Source organism: Chrysemys picta, chromosome 3 (assembly GCF_011386835.1).
Source record: "Chrysemys picta bellii isolate R12L10 chromosome 3, ASM1138683v2, whole genome shotgun sequence".
Taxonomy (NCBI): domain Eukaryota; kingdom Metazoa; phylum Chordata; order Testudines; family Emydidae; genus Chrysemys; species Chrysemys picta.
Genome location: NC_088793.1, coordinates 108,307,027 through 108,329,977, shown reverse-complemented (window position 1 = coordinate 108,329,977; position 22,951 = coordinate 108,307,027). Strand labels below are relative to the sequence as shown.

The 22,951-nt window shown below is 38.0% G+C and overlaps 1 protein-coding gene across 11 annotated transcripts in view; it reads right to left on the bottom strand.

The window, feature by feature from the left end:
- ADGRG6 (adhesion G protein-coupled receptor G6) overlaps window positions 1–22,951 on the bottom strand; it is a 161,322-nt gene that overhangs the window by 29,285 nt on the left and 109,086 nt on the right. For all 11 annotated transcript variants that reach the window (XM_065588770.1, XM_008177101.4, XM_065588768.1 and 8 more), the window contains 8 exons: window positions 21,313–21,455; window positions 20,332–20,446; window positions 16,998–17,059; window positions 13,139–13,346; window positions 12,345–12,510; window positions 6,688–6,828; window positions 2,805–2,921; window positions 1,637–1,682 (listed from right to left, as the gene is read on the bottom strand). In XM_065588770.1, the coding sequence (XP_065444842.1) occupies window positions 1,637–1,682; window positions 2,805–2,921; window positions 6,688–6,828; window positions 12,345–12,510; window positions 13,139–13,346; window positions 16,998–17,059; window positions 20,332–20,446; window positions 21,313–21,455 (998 nt within the window). The remainder of the gene's footprint in view (window positions 1–1,636; window positions 1,683–2,804; window positions 2,922–6,687; window positions 6,829–12,344; window positions 12,511–13,138; window positions 13,347–16,997; window positions 17,060–20,331; window positions 20,447–21,312; window positions 21,456–22,951) is intronic.

Below are 22,951 nucleotides of genomic sequence, written 5' to 3'. Positions count from 1 at the left end.
AGAATCTAAGCAATCACCTGGCATAGACTCCTCCTTCTCCCCCCCCTCTGGTTCCTTCATATTCCATATCCAGCTTAGGTCCTTGTCCAGTTTCTCTCGCCTCTATTTGTAACTTTCTCCATTCTCCTGAGCTCTTCTGTCTGCATTTCACTCTTCATCCCCCGCCCCCCATGTCAAACAGGAAACCTTCCCCTTGTAAGACCTTTCTCAAACACACCTTTTTACCTGTTTCCCACCCCAGGTTTCCTATCATTCTATTTCTGTCTCAAGGTAGGGAGAGCTGTGCTCAGTAGTGGAGAGGTGAAAATGGATATAAGAAGCTGGCTGCAGCAGGAGGACCTTCCAGGTAAAGGGCTTATCTGTTACAAGGGATAACAAGCCAGAGGATGGGACATGAAAGCATTAAATAACACATTTTAATTGGCCAGCAGCAATCAGCTGAGCTTCCAGCAGTCAGAGTAAAAGCATAGTAAAGGCAAAGCAGGTTTCCTGTAGTGGTGAAGCTACCCGTTCACAGGATCTGGTCTCAGTCCTCCACATGTTTTCCCTGGAGATGGTTCTAGCACCATTTTACTTACTGTACATTTCCAAATATCAAAAGCCTGAGCAGATCCTATAAGGTAGGTCAATTTTGTAATACAATACCCCAATAGTATGACATATTCTATTTCCAAAGCTGGTCTATGGAATACTTAGTTAATGATATCCAGGCTCAAGCTGTTTTGGAGCACTCTAAAACTTGTATTCTTACAGTCTCCTGTTTCATGAACCTATCCAAGCTGGCTCTTTAGAGGAGGAGGAGCTGGAGGAAGAGGCAGCAGCAGGATACAAAAGTTACTAAAGTGTCCCAACAGTCAAAGGAAGCATTAATTTTTGTCATTGCATTAGCAGATTTTTTTCACTCTTCAGGAAGGTAGTATGTCTTCTAAGGGCCTCTGTGCTCAACTCTGAACACATTCCAGTTTTGTGGAGGCCCTGAGCTGCTGACATACAGGCCATTGTCACTGGTGAAGTGGATGTTCAGCCTCTTTTCATATTGTTATTGTAATTTGCTCCCTTTCATGCCTTGTAACCAAGAGGAGCTTGTGGCTCATGATTAGTGATACAAGCTCACAGCTAGCTAGCTCCCATAGTTTTAAAATGAAGATATACACCATCTTTTCTGGATCAATCTTGAGAAAGGATCATTAAAAGGCTGCCCATGCTCCTGACTAGTTACTAATCGATTTGTGCAAGTGGGAAAAAAAAAGTCAAAAACTGATTGTTTTGAGATACAGACATTTTTGGAAGCCTTGGTATCCAATGTTGAAGCCCGTGGATATACAGTCCAGGCACAAAGCTTATTTGAATTGGGTGCAAAATTCTATTTGTGGATTTCCACTACTGGCTGTCACAAGCAAAAAGTGTTAGCCAGCAAAGCAATAGCATCCCATAGCTTCACCAGTTTCTATTTACTATTTTGTACTGATAAAGAAGAAAGGGGAAAAAACCTACATAACTGCATCTTTGTATTCAACTAAAATGGATTCTGTGTGCCATAAACACTGTCTACCCCGGTGTCAAGTGTGTGATTGATTTAAAAACCAAGACATCTTTATTCCTCACATAAAATAATTGGCAATATTTTTAAACTTACTGTTTTTGTTCATATCCCAGAAGACGCAGGTAGGATTAAGATCCTCCTAAACACATATATACAAATGAACATTTTTATCTATTAAAATATAAATTTGACTAAAATGTACAAACATATCAGGAGTTCCATTACTTAGGTTTTCACACAAAAACTGAAAAGAAATATTATTGTTATTTGGACTGTGGTAGTGTCTACAAATCAGGGCCCCACTATATTAAAAAGACAGTCCTGCCCTAAATCCAGCCCTGATCCTATAAAGATTTATACACGTGCTTAACTTTACACATTGTAAGTAATCTCATTGAAGTCAAGCATATGTATGAAGTCTTTGCAAGGTCAGGGCCTAAGTAGAAGTTCTTCTGCTTGTTTGCTTCCTTTGGGGCCTCCCAAGGGATTCTCCATGTAATTGACATCCAATGATGGGTAAAAATCGAAGGGAATAATTTACTGAATCCACTTAGAGGCCATCTAGTCTGACCTGGAGTGGATTTCATAACAAGCAGCTAGTCTAAGCTAACTGAAATATGAAATATTATTTCCTCTTTCCCTTCCCTGAGGTCAATGGTCCCAATTCTCCTCACCTAAAGAGTATGATACTAGTGTGGTCATTATATTACAACTCCATTGCCTCCAGTGGAGTTTCTCTTGGTTTACAGCAGCATAACTGAGAGCCGAATGAGACCCATATGGGGATTTTTTTAAAAAACTGATCAATAAAACATGACAAAAGACTGATTTTTCTGGGCTCTCCTTTCCCTTCAGTAATATTGGTCACTTTGTAATGGTTCTTTGTTTCTTTGCACAAAACGAAGAAATAACAAAATTCCTTGAGGTACAATTAATAAAATGCTCCATGTCTGGTCAAAGAATCCACATCAACCTGAAGTTCCCTTGAACAATAAATATTGACACAAATTATCAGTCCATCTGATTAAGTATTAAGTCTTATCAGCATGGAAACTGCAGCAGGATAGGTTGAATTACCTACATTTTAGATCATTAAACACTGGATTGTTTGTGTGTTTGTTAACAACTGTGATTTTTTCCTCTCTACTGGAATCTTTCCCCAAACCCAACAAAACCAATGATAATCTTTCTACCACTCATTCTACCACTGCCAGACACAATTTGAAATGTTTTACCTCTGGTTACACCAGTTTTTTCTTACCTGGAATAGGGTATGTTTAATTGTAATTTTGACAGCATCCTGAAGGTCCCGGATGGTAACATTTCCAATACTGCATGCCACTACAAAACTGGTTAAATTGGCATTCATTTCTGCATCCTTTGAAGGATTAAAAAATGCAATAAATATTATCAGAGCACTAAATACACTAGCCAGAGAAGATGATTTTATTTCTGCAGTGTGCCAGAATAAACAAACTGTCAGCACTTTTATACTTAAGACCACCCATTATAAGAACATCCTGTTTATAAGATCAAATTACAGCTTTTCCTTTGCTATTTCCGTTATTATCATAAACATACACAAGCACATAATTAAGGGCATATTGTAAGGCAATTTCCATAAAAATTTCTCTCTTAAATCACTTTGTTTGATGCCAACCACCGTTCTAGCTCAAACAATGCTAACCGATAACAAGTTGTGATATAATTAGATCATTTCCCTAACCAAGAACGAACTGGAGCTTTTTTATTATATTGACAAAACAGCCTCTGGGAGAGTGAGCTGGATCCTTTTTTTGGCATTACATATAATATTAACATGATCTATTCACTCCCTGCAGAATTATACACTACCTGACAGCAAGTGGCCATGAAGCGACATAAGATGTGAAAAAAAAGTTCTAAGTGACACAATATAGTAAGAGACAATATTTCCAACACAATCCTATTTGGTGGTAATTTCAATAGGAGATGGACTTTATTACTGACACAGTGCTGTTCCTAACCTGCTCTGAAAAGGCATAGAGAGATGAGCCACATTTTTACAAATCTATTTACGTTCACACAACAAAAGGTGACAAGTCTGCCTCTTAGCTTTTAGTACCTGAGCCGAAGCTTGTGGAATGACTCCCACTGATTTCAGTGGGCTTTGGATCAGCCACTTAGTAAAAAAATTGGAGGCTAGACTTCAAAAGGCTATTTGATGTCTTGTATCCACACTTCGTTAAGCAGGGATAAAAGACATTTGTAAATTAAAATAAAATACAAGTAATATTTCTTCTTATGATATTAGTTTGGACTGAATTAAGGTTGGGGAAAAGCTTTTAGGCAGAAGAATATAAGAGGTATAAAAATTAAGGGATTATGTGGCTGGAACTATTACAGGGGTTTGAGAGGAAATGTGGAGTATTTATATAGATATTCAATGCAATTCATATAGACTGTACCATTTTAAAATACTATCTTCATAGGCTCAAAATAGAGTCTTTTAAAATCAAGTTTTCATATAAACCTTAACAAGCACGATAATTATAGTGGACTGTAATGTAATAGCAACAAATACATATTAACATTCTCTCAAATAGAGAAATGGCATAGCCAACACCAGTGGAGATTTTTTTTAAATTTTGAACTGTGCATTCATTACATATTTTTATGTAATTAACAGAAGAAACAGCTCCATGCACCAAACAATACATTTTTGTTGATTGAGATGTTCTGCAGATTATTTTATATTGTAGTTTATTTGAATAGGAAGTGATCGTTATTTAATTGTCTTCATAATCAGAATCCAATATAAACTAGCTGAAATGATCAAGCAGCATTGAATGCTCTTTGGAAGCCTCTTCACGAAAAGGCATTTGACTATCTTTCGATAGCACAAGGACTGTTTAAAAGTGCTTTGAGATCTAGAGATGAAAAGCACTATACAAGAACGAGGTGGTCTTATTATTAAGATACTATCAGTATAATATTAGTACTCCAAGGAAAGATGGGAATGTTAGTCTGGATTAGGATGACATTTTGAAATGAAAATTTTCCCTTCTTTGTGCATCCATCTAGCCGCCTGCAGAAAGAGACCTTCCTCTTCCTCTTCCAGTACTCCTCCTTACAGAATGGCAAATAACTCTCCACACGTGATTTATCTAGGGAATTTAGTCTCTTGTGTTTAGGACATGTGTGAGCACATTGTGATTTCCTCAAACATTTTTATGGCTCAAAAATATTTAAAATAAGTTTTTGACTATTTACAAACAAATTCTGGATGGCTTGTCAAGAGTTCTCAGTAAGTATTCACTATTCACTGTTTGTGCTGCAAAGACTCCCACATCGGTGAAGAGGTCAGAGCTCCTTACAGGATTGAAATCTTGGCTACTTGTGATTGGTCACCAGTTACTGTTTCTGTTTCATGGTCTGATGAATGCATAAATGCTCACATGTGCAAATGGAAAATATGTTTTTTTGCACATGCTTACTTTCTCAAACGTAAAAAGAAGAACAGGAGGACTTGTGGCACCTTAGAGACTAACAAATTTATTAGAGCATAAGCTTTCGTGGACTGTCCACGAAAGCTTATGCTCTAATAAATTTGTTAGTCTCTAAGGTGCCACAAGTCCTCCTGTTCTTCTTTTTGCGGATACAGACTAACACGGCTGCTACTCTGAAACCTTTCTCAAACGTCTGACCCAGCACACCTAGGCTGCCTAAATGAATTGTTTAAAAAAGTAAACTATTCCTGAAAAAATTGCTTGTATTCATGCAGCTCTAAGTTTTTATTTTCTTCCTATCAAATATATCTTTCTTACTGCCAAACACATTCTAGTACCACTCAGGAACACACGCGAGGAAGTCAGACAGATCAATTATATACTAATCTGGCGTCAGGAGTGTCATTTGTCTTTTGAGAGTGTATCATTAATTGTAAGTCACAATCATTATGGTTGAACTTTGCCCCTTAATATAAAATATGAAGAAACCATGATTAGTCATGACTAATCATGATGGAGCTTCTGAAGACCAAGCTTAGTGCTATTTATTAAGATAGAATGTTTTATCATTATATGGATTTTGTGTCATTATGACAAAACCTACTGTTGTATGCTTCTGTTTTCTTGACTCACAGCTGCAGATACTGCAGGGTGTATTTCAGAAGGCAACTCTGGGTCACTATGGGTATTTTGCTAGCCTAGATTATCTCTAGTGTCTCAGTACAGTGCCAATAAAAATGATAATATACACACAAGACCAGAGTCCTGTGGATGCACAAGAGCCAAAGGTCATTTGAAATACTAATGGGAAAATGAACTCAAGCCAAAAACACTGTTCATTATGAGAACTATGTTTTCTTCTGAATGAATACAATATCTTTTGAATGTAGAGTGATTTTTTCACTTGTGAAGATCTTCCTAACTCGTTGGTGCATGAAGACGGGGAAAGTGATTATCACATGATCAGACTTAATGAAGAAAAAAATACCTAGATCCCCTCAGTTCTGCGATCTCAATATCATTAACCTTATTGAGTAACCATTTCCTCTCAGAAAACCTGTATATAAAGTGTAAACACACTGTATGTGGATTGAGAAGGCGTATCTGTGATGGTCAACAGAAAATTAACATGCTCTCGTATCGGTGGAATTAACCCCTGTGCAAAGTACTAGCACAAAAGTATCATTGGGATTTAACTGGTACATTGGCCTTGTGCTGATCTTCTGCACAGGGGTAAATTTCACCCTGGGTGATCACTTAAAAAAAAAAGGAAGAGAAATAATTTTAGCAGAAATAATTTTAGGCTCGATTCCAAGCTGGTGTAAAACAGCGTGCCTCAACTGAACACAGTGGAGCTATGCCAATCCATCCAAGTGGTCACTTGGATATCAATTCCTTCTAAACTATTATGAGCAGAAGCTTGTGTGATACAGAAGGAAACTTTCCTTAGAATTGTAGTAAGATCTCTGACATAATGTATAACCTAAATACTGTGGTAATCTAGTCACTATTAATATGCTATACTTATTCCCAATGCCTACCTCTACTACTACCATATCATTTCTATAACTCATGAGATATTGCAAAGTGATTATACTTTGGCAGGCTCACTTGCTTCAGTCCAGATGAAATTGGTTCAAGCATATTTGTACTTGCCTGGAAAAGTCCATTTTTGTTGAAGAATGTAAACTGAGCCCTAGATACAGCTTCAAACTCATCTTGACTTAAATTCTTCAGTAAACTTGAAGGCAGAACAACAGAAGCCAGGGCATTTCCCTGATTCTTGTCAAAATCTAACTGTTTTATAAAAAGAGGAAAGAGCAGGTCAGACCAAAAATGAAATCAACCAAGGTCCACTGAATCTGCGCACACTCCCCGCAATATTGTCAAATCTGATTTGAACATAAGACTACAATAACCATTAGCATAAATATGGCATGGAGATAGATGAGGATTGATACAGTCCAAAATAATGTTCCGGTATGTTTTTACATCTTCCTTGTGGGAGTCCAGGCTTGAGACATATTATTATTTGTATTACTGTAGCACCTAGGAGCCCAATCATGGACCAGGGCTCCGATGTGTGAGGTGCTGTACAAACAAGAGAACAAAAAGACAGTTTCTGTGCCCAAATAGCTTCAAGAAGTAGACAAAGCTAATCTCCAGATGCTGTATTGATCCCTTGGGGCCCAGAGCAGTGAGGGTAATCTACAGCACCCTTCATGCTGCTCTCACTTATACCCTGGAGAACAACCAAGCAGTAAGGGAGCACACTGACCAACTCTGCCTTCACCTTTATGAGGAATGTTTTGTACTCCTTGGCTGTTGTTGCAGAGCTGGGCCATTGTTTCAGGGACACAACACTGCTTCAGTTTACACTTAATTCATGTTTTGAGTGTGTCTTCACTAGAAAATGTCCCACTTTCTAGCAGCAGTGTGGCTGCGCTGGTGCTAGAGGCAATGTGAGCACATTGGGCCGGGCTCAGGCATTTTTACTATTGAATCATGAAAATTAATGCTGGCTGCTATCCATATTAGCACTTACAGTGCTACAAGCACCAGTGCACCTACCCTTTTGCTGGGAAAAAGGGCACAGGATTTCCAGTGTAAACAATGCCTTAGAATATTTTCTTCACAACCATAAGGGCTAGAAATATTTTTCTTTATAAAAAGAAAGCTTTGACCTGGAGCACAATTCTGTATTAAGGGGTTGATTCTGTGGCAAACTCTACTGAAACACAGAATAGATGGGCCCTGGCTATATTTAACGTGTCTTAAGAGAAATTTTTAGCCAATTTATGTTAATAAACAACATTGAAATAAAACAGTGTTAATGGACTTTTCCCCCCAGTTTTTTTGTTAAGATTGTCTCGTGGTGATTTTTTGATATACATGTAAATTGCTGGAAGGTGGATTTTTAGTTGTCCATATTTAAATGTGTCATTTCCCCATGAGACCAACAAATGTTTCCACTTAGCAGCTTCTACATAACTCATATTCAAAATTGGTGAGTTAACAACATGTTTCCTTCCGGAATTCTGTTTAAACTGACTAACGCATAGTAACAATAGTGCTAGATTAATGTCGTTGTTTGTCATTTAGAAAAGATTTAATTCTCCCCCTTTTGAATTCTATAATATCTTATCAGCATGTCCAGTTTCCGTGTGAAACAATCTGGGGAAGAAAAAAACAAAGATTTTTTTTTATTACATTTAGGGTCACCAACTAAATATGGCAAAAATGAGAAACTCCCTGGAGTCAGAATAAGGATAGACTACACAGGAATGTGTCAAACAGCTAGAAGCCCACTCTGTCAATCAATCCATCAGTCCATGCAATCAGGTCCTTATTTTGACAGTCATCACCTTCATATTTCTGAGAGCCTCCTCTTTTCCTGTAACTACAGTGGAAGAGGCAAGAGACTTACAACTTTCTGAACAAGACACCAAAATTAACAGACGAGTAGACATGAGAACATCAGTGTTGAAATATTGTAGGAGTGCCTATGAATATAAACACATTACACTAGTTTACAAATTCATGTTAGTGGGCAACAGAGCCATTAGCAGGGACTGAAAAGGTCAAAAGCACTGTGATTGGTATTTAAGGCCCAACGGCTAGAAGACTTGACCTTGGTGAAAGACCTTTTGTAAACAAAAGAAATTATACTGTCATTGGTTATTTCCTCAGGAACGTTCTTTCAAGAGTTGTCTTGGCACAGAGGATTTTGGAACCCACAGTACTTCATTGTGTCTGGTAACATTATCTATAGAAGCCCATCTCTAAACAGGAAAATAGAACTGGCCAACAGAAAAAGATGTAATGTAATCATAAATACTCTTGTGAATGACACGCTGATATTTGCAACCCTTATTATATGCTTACTGTAAACCAGTGTTTCCCACACTGTGTTTCGCAGAACACTGGTGTTCTGCATGATTGAATAGGTGTTCCGTGAAAGACTCTTGCACTTGATTTTTGTACTACTTTATACACGCTTTCCAGTTAGAAATTGTTAGTTCAAGTTATTTTAAATTTGTATTTTTGCTTTGTTTTATAAAATAAAATATATTTGAGCATAAATAACGCAATTTTTTTACTTGAAAACCAAACGACTACAAAATAATATTATAAGTGTTCCGTAATAGGCTAAAAAGTATTCCGTGGCCAAAAAAGTTTGGGAAACGCTGCTGTAAACATTTGAAAGAGTGAATATTTATTGACAAGAATGCTCATGGACATTAAAAACACCAGAGCAAAGAAATGTGTGAATTTATTACAGCTTCTGCAGCCATTTTGGAAAGTACTTATTATTCCCACAACTGATTTGAATAATTATCAGTATTTCATAGATAATATAGGATCATTAAAGGGAACTCCCATTGTTTATAAGCTTACGTCAACCAGTCACATGACACAGGTGATAACTCAGAGGGTGCAAATAGCAATAGCAACCAAACATAGGCTACAGAACTACAAGACATACAGGCCCTGTTTACAAACTGTTTATCAAGCATTTGTGAAAAACACATGCATTTGTAAAAATCACAAAGCTGTTTAGGGATAATACCTGACAGACAGACAGAACACAGGGATAAATTCATCTGGTAAGTTGTCCTCAAAGAATAATTTGGCTAAGGCTAGTAGAAACTCTGCATCTACTAGAGATGTCTTATTAGGTTCAATGAAGAGAACGGAAGAGGTTTCTCTAAAAATAGGGATTATATTACAGGAACAATTTAACAAAATGAATTCCCAAATGCTAACAGTCAAAGATTTGGCAAGAACTGTAAAGATACTTGACTAAAGTACAATTTCTTCAAGCTGCTGTGGATAGATTTGCTTGATATCTATCTTAAATAAAACAACATGTAGCTTGAGGTTTTTAAGATTCCCTAAAGATCATCACAATATTTGGTAGAAGTTCTTGGCCTTGTGAAAGGGAAGCTCCATCCAGAGAGGAGAGAAAATTTCTTGCCTAATAAGCATGAAAATATAAACTGTGACCACAGATGTTGAGAAAATTTTTGATGGGGAAAGGGCTAAGAATTCTCAATAAGCTGTTGGAAGTGTAAAAGCCTGAAAACCAACTCAGTGTTCCAATAGGAACATTATTAATGAACTTGTCTTTTCTTATGGCACAATCTGGTTTTCATCATTATTTAAACAGTCCTGTAATAAATTATTCCAGGGCAAGAAAATTCTAATATTCCTGGATGTCCTCATGCCACAGATGGTATTTGTTATTATACGTGCAGGACATCCCAGATCTAAATGTAGAATTTTTCCTTTCATCTCCATAAATGCAAGGTGAAAACTGAATGATAACTGTTCCTTTTCTTTTATAACACTCAGCAATCAAGCTGTATTAATAACAGAACTTCCTCATCCATTTCCACTAAATTTGATCTGTAGAAAAATGGGCAAAATTCTGTGAGTGAAAATGAGTGAAACTCCAGTAAAATAAATGTCACGGGGCCTACTTATACCTGCAGAGAATTTGATCCTTTGAATTTTAGGTCCAGAAGATAATATGAACAATATTTAAAAAGACTATAATATTTTATGATACTGTTATTCATGTATATTGTGCCATAAATTTGCATGGTACTTACAGAAATGACAAGTTATTTATTAGGAATAGCAAGTTTACACCAACAGAGAATTTAGTTTCTCGTGTATAGTACAGCAATATTATTCTGTTACACTATACTGTAATGATTTGCATTTAACTGTTAGCACAACTTCATGTTTAAATTATGAAATTAGCTCCTCGGGTCTGATTATTTGTTTATAATAGAAAGATTTTATTGTGTTTTTTTTTTTTTACTCTCACCTACCTTCGCCTACACTGCAGGCTTACACAGCGACTATGTGTTTGGCATGTGGTCCAGTGGGACAGACATGACAGTTCATGGTTAGGGCACTAAGGAACTCAAGATCAATTCCCTGCTCTGCCACAGACTTCCTGTGTGATCTTAGTCAAGTCATGTAGGGCCAGATTTTTACATGTATTTATGTGCCTAAAGAAGCAGACAGGTGCCTGGTGGGATTTAATGGGAATGAGGTATAGAGGGGCTTTTGAAAATCCTACTAGTTGCCTATCTTCATTTTTAGGCACCTAAATACCATTAAAAATCTGGCCTCTAGTCTCTCTACACCTCAGTTCCCTATCTGTAACAAAATGGGAATAGCACTTTATAGCTCACAGGTATGTTGTGAAGAAAAAGACATTTAACAACTTGAAGCCAAAATCAAAGAGTTGGTGAACATTTATCTCCTGCTGGAGTCAATGGAAGATGCATGTGCACAGCAGAACTCGAGGTTTGGCTCAGAGTAAGCAGAATTATTAAAAAACTGCTGGAGGTTTCCATATTGATCCATGAAAGCTTGTACCACAACACCGATGAAGTCCTTCATGTAGATACCACCTTGGATTTACTCTGCAGGAGGACTGAATGCAGACTCCTGCTTAGGAAACTTCGAATACTTAGTTCTGTTTAAAATTACATCGCTGAGTATATGTAGATTTGAGAGGTAAAAATATACAATCCATCTCTATGCCTGAGATGAGAACACCCATCTTTCATTATTTTTCATGGGTGATACTAAGATACACTTAGTATCTTAAGTTCAATCAACTTCTTTTGGTCATCTCTAAGAAGAATTTTAGATACAATAGTGACACATTATTGGAAGTCTGAAATTCACCATTTTTTCCCCACTTGGAAGTGTGTAATAAAGCAGGTGGGGCATTTTGTTGATATAGTGAAATTCCCCTGGGTTTAACGCTTGCTAAATATTTCCTAGGAACTTCTGGTCCTCAGCAATATGATGTATGAAATCAACAATATTATTTTTGTCGACAGAGATACCAATATCACCAGCTGTTTTTATATCAGTAAAGCAACACTTGACTGAAGAAACATCATCAGTTATTTGTAGAAGGTAGTTATAGGTGACAATCATATGGGGCTGTTAAATAATGTGTGCTGGCTAACAGATTGCCAAAGTCTAATTCAGGAGACGGGTCGTACAGAAGATTAATAGAGGATATTTTCCCTCCTCATTTTTCCAAGTAGATGAAAAAAGGGAGCTAGTTTGGAATATGTCAGCAAAACATTTAAATTTGTAACAGTCACAATTTAGTCTGGATTTCCTATAACCCATGGAAGTACTAAATTAAGCTATTTGAAAGGTAATCAATACTCCCAACTGGGTTCAGTGCTCCTGTATCATACCTAATAAATAATAAGCAATAATTCTTAACATCAGACACATTTTGAGTTCCAGTATAAATGTCTGTTCTGTACCTGAAAATCTGAAGCATTGTTCTGGGGACCAACACTGAAGGAGGATCCACTAAATGAAGTTGAATTAATAGAAGAAACTCCAAGTGCCAGGTTCCGAGTTGAGATGCTCATGGAAGGTCCAGTGAACTGAATCTTTAAGGCTAAGGTATCAATAGTTTTTAAAGCTCTAAAAACAAAGAAAATTATAAACAAATATGTTGTTTTTATATATCTATATCTATATCTATATCTATCTACATACTTATAAACAAAACAGAAGAGATGAGAAGAAAGAAAAATTATGATGAAATCAGTAATACAGCATCAGGAAAGAAAATTACTCTTGTGAGCTTTGAGTCCATTTCCTGACACTAATTTTTGTAAACCCAACAGGAGATTTGATAGATAGATCTCTCTGGGCCAGAGCCTCAAATGATGTAAATCAATATAGGTATTGAAACCAGTGTATTTATGCTGATTTGCACTAAGGAAGGATCTGTCTGTCTGACATTTCTGGCTACAGAACAATGTTCCAATAATATTTAAATTCATATTACAGTTTCACTTATATCAAAGTACTTAACTTTTTGTCAAGCCCCTTAATTCCGAGACTCGATATACGTCACTTGAAAAAATGTCTCATAAGTCATCTCATTTGGCAAAATGTGTTTCAAGGGACTTAATCAAAAGTCTAAGGTAGGTTGGCTGTAGCTTGTGTATCTCTATTTAGAAAGCTTGAAGTTTTTATGATTCCATACCCCAACAGGTAGTAAAACACTTTCTCAACCTCCTCCCTCAAATTCAGAAACACTTACTCAGAAGATGATGCTGCCAATACACTGTCTGAACTCGTTAAAATATTGGAAAAAATTGTCACCACAGTAGAACCCAAAGACTCATCAATTTCTTCATCGTTCACAATTTTTTTAAGTTTCTGGACAACATCATTGACTTTGTCTGAGGTCAGCTGCTGCCCTTCACCAGTGAGATTCAGAAGTTGATTGGCTATATCAGCTGCATTTTCTGTGAGAACATAGGTAAAAGGGAGCAAAAGGAGAAAGGGATACATGTGAAGAGCACTTCCTGCTTGTTGATTTACAAGGTATTCAGTGCTAATTGAACAAACATAATAACTAATCAACATAAAGTACATAGGACGAGCTGAGCTTATATAATGTACTTCTCTGTTTCCTCTTTCTTTTACTAATTTTATCTCGGTTTATCCTCATTTAAAGTAGGAAAAGATTAGAATGGATGAATGAAAGAAGAGAAAAGAGGGGAAAAAGAAAGAAGATAAGCATATTTCCTTCCCTTCTCTCCTTTCCTGTCCTTATCTTACACACTCTTTCTCTTTGGGAAAACCACATTGTCCTTCATCCCTGAGACCAAACTGTGGGTCTCCTGATGCCCCAGTTCCAGGAGAAATTTAACTCCATTTTGGGTTCAGAAAGTAAAATCCTGACCCTATTGAAGTCAAATTGGAATTTTTCTATTGAGATCATTTCACCCAGAGCCTATGCATGAATGGCATGACAAGTAAATCTCATACAAGGGCTTTTTCTGGTAAGACAAGATTGGGTGTTTAATATGGTGGCAATGTGGGCCACACACAAATAGTGGTGTAAAATAGACTTTAGGCATCAGTTGGCCAGAAAAATAGTATAAAAGGTTAAGCCATGTAATCTGAAAAAAATTGGCATTCTGTGAGTGTGCTGAAAAAATTATTTGACAGGCTAAGGAGATAGAGTGATGAATGTAGGAGAAAAAACTATAAACAAATCACTTTATCTACACTCACATATTTGTTATTTTTCCTGATATACAACCACTGTTGGCTAATATTACATTCATTTTACGCCTGAGTGCCTGATTCTGCACTGCCTTATCCCTTGTATGGTCACTTATACCTGTGCAAAATAAGTTCAAACTAGGTTTAAAATGCTATCAAATAAGAATTCTGCACTATGTTCCAATGACTGTTCCCACTTTGCACTGGTGTACACAAAGAACATGAGTCCAATTTACACTAAGGCCCTTTACATTACTCTGGCAGTGGGTATAAATGTAATTTATTTCCACTTTACACCAGTGTGATATAAAGCTGTCTTGGTGTAAATGAGAATAAGGCTCCAGGAGTCCAATCCAAAGCCCACTGGAATCCTTTTCATTGACTTCAGTGGCTTTGAATCAGGCCCCAGGTACAAAACATTGGAAAATCAGACTGGAACAGACTGTCAATTTGATGCAAATTAACACCTGCCCCCAGTCTTGGCATAAAAAAATTAACTCATGGCACTGAATTTGACCCAGAGACTGTCATGGATAGGCTGGATTCAATTTGTTGTTTTCTCATAGATTTTAAATATTTATTTTGATTTTTTTTTAAATATTGAAACAACTTAGTATGAGTGAGGGAGACATGCTGGCATAGGGTGGGGAAACCAACCACCAAACACCACAAGAATGCTCCACGGTATTTTCCCCAGGCATTGAAATTAGGAGTGTGTGTTAGAATTTACAGGGGGGTGAGACCGTGAGGGCAAAGATGGGCTGTATGTCACCATAGTAAAAATTGAAAAATGTTTCACAACCCTTTTATTACTTTAACTCCTGTTTTAAAATCATCACACATTAAAGTTGGCTATTCAGGCCTTCTGTGAAGCACTATATCTACATCCTTTTTGGTTTCTTGTAATTTTGCACAACTCTGTTAATGAACTTCTTGAATGAAGTGCACTCATCTTTCATGGCTTCTTGTGTGTATAGTACTTCCAGTCCTGCCGTTGATATGCTCATTAGTTCATTCACATGATGAGGCAGAAGGAGACTTCATTCAAAGCACAAAATTCTATTCATTGATGAAAAAGAATGCTCAACTGGAGCTGTTGTGACTAGGGATAGCAAGAGATGAATTCCTACTTCTTTCATCCCAGGAAACAAAGATCAGGTTAACCCACTAGTGATGATAAAAAAGAAGTTGAAGCGAAATCTTCATTCATTCATCATATGACATTCCACTCTGTATGCAAATTCTCTATCACATCACAGCCTAATTGCTTATTGAATTTCATCCTATTTCCTTCAAACCATTTCTCCAGTTTGTCCAGATCATTTTGAATTTTAATCCTATCCTCCAAAGCACTTGCAACCCCTCCCAAGTTGGAATCATTTATAAACTTTATAAGTGTACTCTTGATGCCATTATCTAAATCATTGGTGAAGATATTGAACAGAACCAGACCCAGAACCAATCCCTATGGGACCTAACTCGATAGGCCCTTCCAGCTTGACAGGGAACCTCTGATAACTACTCTCAGGGACCATTTTCCAACCAGTTGTGCACTTACCTTATAGTAGCTCCAAGTTGTATTTCCCTAGTTGGTTTATGAGAAGGTTATTTGAGACGGTATCAAAAGCCTTACTAAAGGCAAGATATACCACATTTACCACTTCCCCCATCCACCAGGCTTGTTACCCTGTCAAAGAAAGCTATTAGATTGGTATGACATGCTGTTACTTATCACCTTATTATCTTCTAGGTGTTTGCAAATTGATTGCTTAATTATTTGTTCCATTATCTTTTTGGATACTAAAGTTAAGATGGCCTCTGCAGTGTGTATAGGAGAGATTATGGTTACACTTTTCTCTGAAAAAAGCTTGTACTCCACCATGTCTTCCAAAGAAGTTTGGAGCTCCATCAAATGCACAAGCAGCCATCTGTTTAGTGTTCAATTTACAAGCATTTAACTCTAAGATGTGGGTTGTCACACATGCAGCTGACGTATCTTCTATAACCTGAACATCTAGAAATGTATCTACAAGCCTACCACTGACATCAAGATAATGTATGCAATGACTTAAAAATGCTTGATGCCAATTTGCATTGGTGCATTCATCAGTCACGTATGCAAATTTTTTGAATGTGGTGAGACAGTTCTTCACTTTTTCAACTGCTGAGTCTTTCACTGTTGCATTGCATGCTTCTAATCAGTCAGTTGAGTTTCTTGCAGAAAGATAGTGAGCATTTGCCAATCTTGTTCAGAAACAGTGTCCAATTTCAGGGTTAACAAGTGACAATGCACTTAACATTGGCCTCCAGTTTGTAGTGTGTGGTATCTGTTGCTTAAATAGAAAATATGATTCCAACAGCTGTGTTTATTCACATAAACTGTGTTGTGTCTGCAGCATTCTTAACAGCCTCATTCAGTACTTCTAAAACTGGCTTTTACAATGACTGGCTTATAAGGCTTTCTGCATATCGATGCAGTTCAGAGGCTTGGTGTTTTGCAGCCTTTTCTTGTAGTTTGTCAGCATTTGCTTTGCTGATTGGTCTGGCAAACCAAGCTCCTCCAGTTTTATCAATTGTAGCAGTGGGAGGCTTTCCTTCTTTGTAATCTTTTTTTGCAAGAGGTGCAGTTAAATAGATGGGAAAAGTTTGACTAAGAAATATCGGAAACTGCCTTTAGGTTGTGGAGACACTATTTTTTCAGTGTTTTGGACTGTTGTAGATACACCACTTGAACCTTCAGATGACATTTTGTATATTCTTTAGTTCTTGGTATGTTCTTCATCTTGGTTGGGGGTGATGGGAGAGTTCGGGGGGAGGTGTACATTGTCCCTGGGGGGATGTAGGGAAATTGCTCCTAGATAAAGGATGAATATCAAAACACTTACCTGTGCAATTTCTAAGATCAGGTTGGCCCCAGTATGATGTATAGTTGTGCGGGTTTAAAAAACTGGAGGAAAAAAATGACAGAATATGCATTTATGCATTATTCAGAATAATGTAGCATAATAAAGCTGGATGTTTCAAAATTCATTTGTAAATTTCACAGCATCATGTTACAATAAAATTACAGTCCTGGCAGCAACAAAACTACAGTGAAAATTAACAAGATATGACCGATATTGGGAATTTGTGGTTGATTGTTGTATAAAACCAGTGACATCAACAATGGTGCAAAAAAGGTATGCTCCATGGGCCAGATCCTCTGTTGGTGTGAATTGCCATAGTTACATTGTCTCCAATGAAGCAGTGAGGATTTACACTAGTTGAGGATCTAGAGTTATATTTCAGGAGTGACCAAAGCACCTATGCGGTCTATAGCATTCCTAATATGTCCTGACCAAATGTTTTGAAGAGTAGTTGAAATTTTCACATAAAGTGCCAAATCCTGCCATTATATTTTAACTTTAACTTAGTTAGGCTTTGAATCAGCGCTATGTGAAAAGAGCAGTAGCTGTAAGAAGAGTGTGAACAGTTGCAAGAAAGCTGGACACAAACATTCTGCCATCCTTGATCCTGTGCAAGGATAGGCAGGCAGGTGTCTAAGATGTGATAAAGGGTATGTGACAAATCTGAGAAGTATCCTCACGTTAAAGTATCACTGATAAGTAATCATTTAAAAAATCTGTTATTAAAACCTCACAGCAATAGATTATTTCCATGGATTATATTTCCAAACTATGGAAAAAACACTCTATGGCCCTGTAATAAAAGAGGGTATCATAACACATACACACAAGTGGGACAAATTAAGGCAACCTTAATTCTGCATATCCAAACTATTGAGTGCTTGACATAGCATATTTAATGCTCTTTTTATGTAACTTTAGGAAATATAAATTGTAACCTGACATTTTTTCTGTGATTGAGTATGTGAGTTCCGTACATCATCAAGAGCACGGCAGTAGGTTTCACTGATGTGCTAACAAGCACCTGGTTATCTCAGCACTGCCAAATCTGTGATCCATGCTGTACAATGTTTGCAGGCCACATCAGTCTTCTGTTGCTGTGGGATTTGCTTAGGACCCAGTGTCACAGAGACATTACTATATTTAACATTTTCCTCCATGCCTGGGACAGGTTAAACTACATAGGCTGTCTATTTGAGCCTTTTTTGAGGGGTGGGATCAAAACATCACTGAATTTCTGCTCCACTGCCATTTTTCACTTAATCACGCCCACCATTTTCACACCAGATGGCAGAATGTTACACATTTCGGCTGTGCATTTCATCCTTTGTGAACCACACACACACAAATCTTTGGTATCTTTTTGTTTCTACAGTGTAACGGCTGAGCATGTAGTTGCCTGCTTCTTTTTGTTCCCAATATTGGCAAGAGTTACTGGAGACTGCTAGGCAAGAAAAGCCTACTACAAAGCAGAATAAAAATTTTGGATTAGAAATATTTTATGCTGACAATCAAAGTTATTGTGTAGGCCCCAATGAGTGTGCAATAGAGATAAGCAGTCCTGGGGCAGTAAAGGCCAGGAGCTTCAATGTGTAGTCACTCAGTGGCACACACATCAAAACAGTATGACCCCTACACTAGCTATTTTGTAACAAATGTTGTTCAATCAGAACCTAATGGTATTTGTACAAGATTAACAGGCTGAGGAAGTAAGTTAGTTAAACACAAACTCTGGTTGTTTTCCTGTCTGGCACAAAACCTTGAGGCTGATGTTCATGTTGCCATGTTTCCAGAAAGTAAAAGAGCTGGATCAGCCTTCTCAGACCGTGTCCCAGATACAATGTAGGCAAGTAAGTCTTTTTACAGCTTTAAAAGTATTCATTATTAGCCTGTATTATTGCTTATGGCTATCATATTAACTATAGTTATTATCATCATTGGTATCACCATCATGCCTAGATCAAAGCCTCATTGTGATAGGTACTGTACAAACACGCAGGAAAGGACAGTCTGTGCTCTGAAGAATTTATAGTCTGAATAGAGAAGACAGACCAATACGGGGAAGGAAAGGCAGGATTATTACCCCCATTTTACAGGTGGGGAATTGAGGCATGGAGAGATTAAGTGCCTTGATGAAGCTCACACAGCAAGTCTATGGCAGGCCAAATACTGAACCTAAGTCTCCTGAGTCCCCAGTCTAAACCTTAAAACCTCCAGCCTAAAGCCTTAGCCACATCTTTACTCCCTGCTACTACTAACTACTGCCAAACTGCCCATGTCGGTGTTGCAGCTGTGTCGGTCCCAGGAAATGAGAAAGACAAGGTAGGTGAGGTAATATCTTTTATTGGACTAACTTCTGCTGGTGGAAGGGACTAGCTTTTGAGATTCACGGAGTTCTTCCTCAGGCCTGGGGAAGATAACCAGAATGTCCAAACTAAATACAAGGTGGAACAGATTGCTAAGGGGTTCACACACACTGTAGGAGTCCACTTAAAATGAAACAGGAAATTAATTCTTATACTGTAGGACAATGGAGGGTTAGCAGGCAGTGGGGTGTGTTACGAATTGTTGTAATGAGCCATAAAACCAGTGTCTCTGTTAAATCTATGGATTGTAGTGCATTTTTCAAAGTATTTAATGTGAGTCCGACTTTGCTTTAACTAGATGAGAGGTCTCAGAACCTACCAAATAAACCTCTTCAACCAGAATTCAGCTGAGAATGCTGTTTGTGATGGACAAATCAGTTTAGAATCCAGTTTACTATTGGTTCTGAAGTACTAGCTGTAGTGAAACATTATTTTTGACAGTTAAATAAGAAGAATGATTTGAAGATAAACAGGGAGCAGATCTGTTAGGTAAGAAGATACAATTATAGTTATTTTATGACCAGATAGTATTTGCAGGTCTCATTACACCTTGAAGAAGTGATGCCTATTTGTATCTTTTCCTGGTCATTACTAATCAAGGACATATCTCTACTCCAACAACATGTGCCTCTCTGTGCTATTTGGGCCTGCATGTGCCACAATATGAAAGTAACCTCACTTTAGGGTGACCAGACAGCAAATGTGAAAAATCGGGACAGGAGGTGGGGGGGAATAGGAGCCTATATAAGAAAAAGACCCAAAAATCGGGACTGTCCCTATAAAATCGGGACATCTGGTCACCCTACCTCACTTTAAAATAACACTGATCCATTCATGGGCTAAATCGGACACAATTTAAATGGCATACACACTAAAATGTGAATACTGAATATTGGTTTTGCCATTAGACAGCTCACGGCTTCTGACAGGTCTCCATGATTACTTACCATGTTCTTGATGCAATCTGGACTGAGCTCCCATGGCACAACGTAAAGTTGGTTACAGTGGGCCTGGTATCTGGCCAGAAATAGTTCAGAGGGTTTTCTTCAGCTGTACATTTTTCTATAAAACAACAATGTACATAAATGAGAACACATCTTAACTTTTATCAAGTAAATTATAGCTTGATTTATCAGCCTCTTTTGCATCACATTTTATTAATAATTCTGTGGTTTACATGCAATCATCTTTTCTCCAGTGGGTGCCTGCAACATGTTTGTAATGGCTGGGTGCTGTACATTATACACCTTTGTCCCGGACCTACCAGGCCAGATCATCCGCTGCTGTAAACTGGCATAACTCCGCTGAAGCCTAAAGAGCTATGCTGAGTTAGCAGTCGAGAACTTGGATATCAGAATGGCAATTTGAAGCCCACAAACCAGTTGCTGAGAGTCCATTGGTGGCCCTATTTGCCTGGTCATAATTTTTATCAGAATTAGAATATACCAGATTTCAGTCTGCAGAAGAGAAGAATGAGGGGGGATTTGATAGCTGCTTTCAACCTCCTGAAAGGGGGTTCCAAAGAGATGGATGGATCTAGACTGTTCTCAGTGGTAGCAGATGACAGAACAAGGAGCAATGGTCTCAAGTTGCAGTGGGGGAGGTTTAGGTTGGATATTAGGAAAAACTTTTTCAGTAGGAGGGTGGTGAAGCACTGGAATGGGTTACGTAGGGAGGTGGTGGAATCTCCTTCCAAAGCCCTGGCTGGGACGATTTAGTTGTGGATTTGTCCTGCTTTGAGCAGGGGGTTGGACTAGATGACCTCCTGAGGTCCCTTCCAACCCTGATATTCTATGATTCAGTACAGTAGGGAAGTCCATTGTTAGAGCCTTTAGTGTTCACTAAATAGGGGAAGTGGGGGAAGGGACTTGTTTTGGGGCAAGCAAACAAAACCTGAAGAATGGCAAAGTTGAAACCTCTTTACCTACCTACTGGATCAACATCCACTGTATGGACCCTCAGTCCATCCCCTATGGTTTCATTATTGCTTATGAGTTTCTGCCGGATGGCTTGCTCTTCTAAACTGATGTTGTTGGTAGAGTTGTAAACTAGAAGAGCCCAAACCACAAATCTGCAAGGAAAATTATCCCAGTGTTTGTATCAGAATGATATATAACAAAGGAATCAGGGTTTTGAAATTAAAATATCCAACCAGCTTAAATAAGGTTTATGATGAAGGTACCTGGCATATTTTAATCTCTATATGTCATGAGAGAGACCGAGCAAACCATGTCTATCCCAATATGGAGAGAATAACTCAGAAAATATTGTTCCTTACCTGTAAATTAGCCTTCTCTTACACACATAGCCCTCCAAACCTGGCACTGTTGGGAAATCCCACCAACAGCTACTATTATTGAGGCAATTCTCTAAAAGATCGAAGGTAAAAATATTAAAAGCACCTAAGGGTCAGATTTTGAAAGGTATTTAGGTAGCTAAAGATTCAGATAGGTGCCTAGATGGATTTTCTAAAGCATCTAGATACTTCTGAAAACCCCACTTGGGAACTATCTGTATCTTTAAGTGCCTAAATACTTTTAAACATCTGGCCCTTAGTGACTTAGGAACCAAAATCCCATTGAAAGTCAATGAGACTTTGGCTACTAAGTCAATTAGTTACTTTGGAAAATGTTACCCCTAATTAGGAAAGATTGGCTGCTTAGGCGAATAGAAACAAGTAGTCGTGGAATAGTAATAACTGTTTTGGACAGAAACCCATTGATCCTTTCTTGAGCCTTGGTCCCTCTCCTGTGTGGGAATTAGAACAATATCCTCCCCTTGTCCAGACTCATGGACTTTCTGGATGCAGGAAATCATTGCTGGCCATTCAGATGAGATGGTGAAATGAAAAGAGGGGTCCCAGCCAGACTTGTTCTAAGCCCAGAGAGAAGCCCAGGTCATAGCCAATGCTCAAAAACCTCACCAAGATATGTGAGTACCCCAAGGTATAGGAAAAATGCTTAGAGGAGAAACAAGAAGATGTCCAAGGGCTGTGCCAGGCTAGTAGTAGGAAGGCATAACACTGAACCAGGAGCCAGGCTCAATGATGGGCTCCTTGGAAGCTGAAAGGAGAGATGCCAGTGCGCAAATAGGCACATATTTACTGTTTATATAAATAGAAATATTTATTCTCTGCTCTTGCACTAGTAAATATACAGTTTTTCTTTTATATTGCTGAGCAAACGTTTAAACCTGGCAACTAGTCACCCATTTGCCTTGGATGTGGGTGGCCTCAGTAGAGTTACTGCTGCAGAAGAATTACAGGTACCTCTAGACAGATCATCCCTGCTATGCTATCACACTTACCAAGTTCATCCTAACATTCCATTGGCTTCAATAGAATATTAATTCACAGCTATAACCCCAATTGGCTGTGCATTAGCAGGCTATTGATACATGCTTAGGGTGCATTGTGAGGCACAAGGCTGACAGTGGTAAAGGGGTTATTATGGCATTTATTTCAGAGGAAGAGTGAGAACTGCCTAGGAGCATGTCAGTTTCAGCCCCCCTTCCCCCTACCAGCTAATCAGAATGTGACTTTGGACATTCAGCAACCAAAGCCATGCT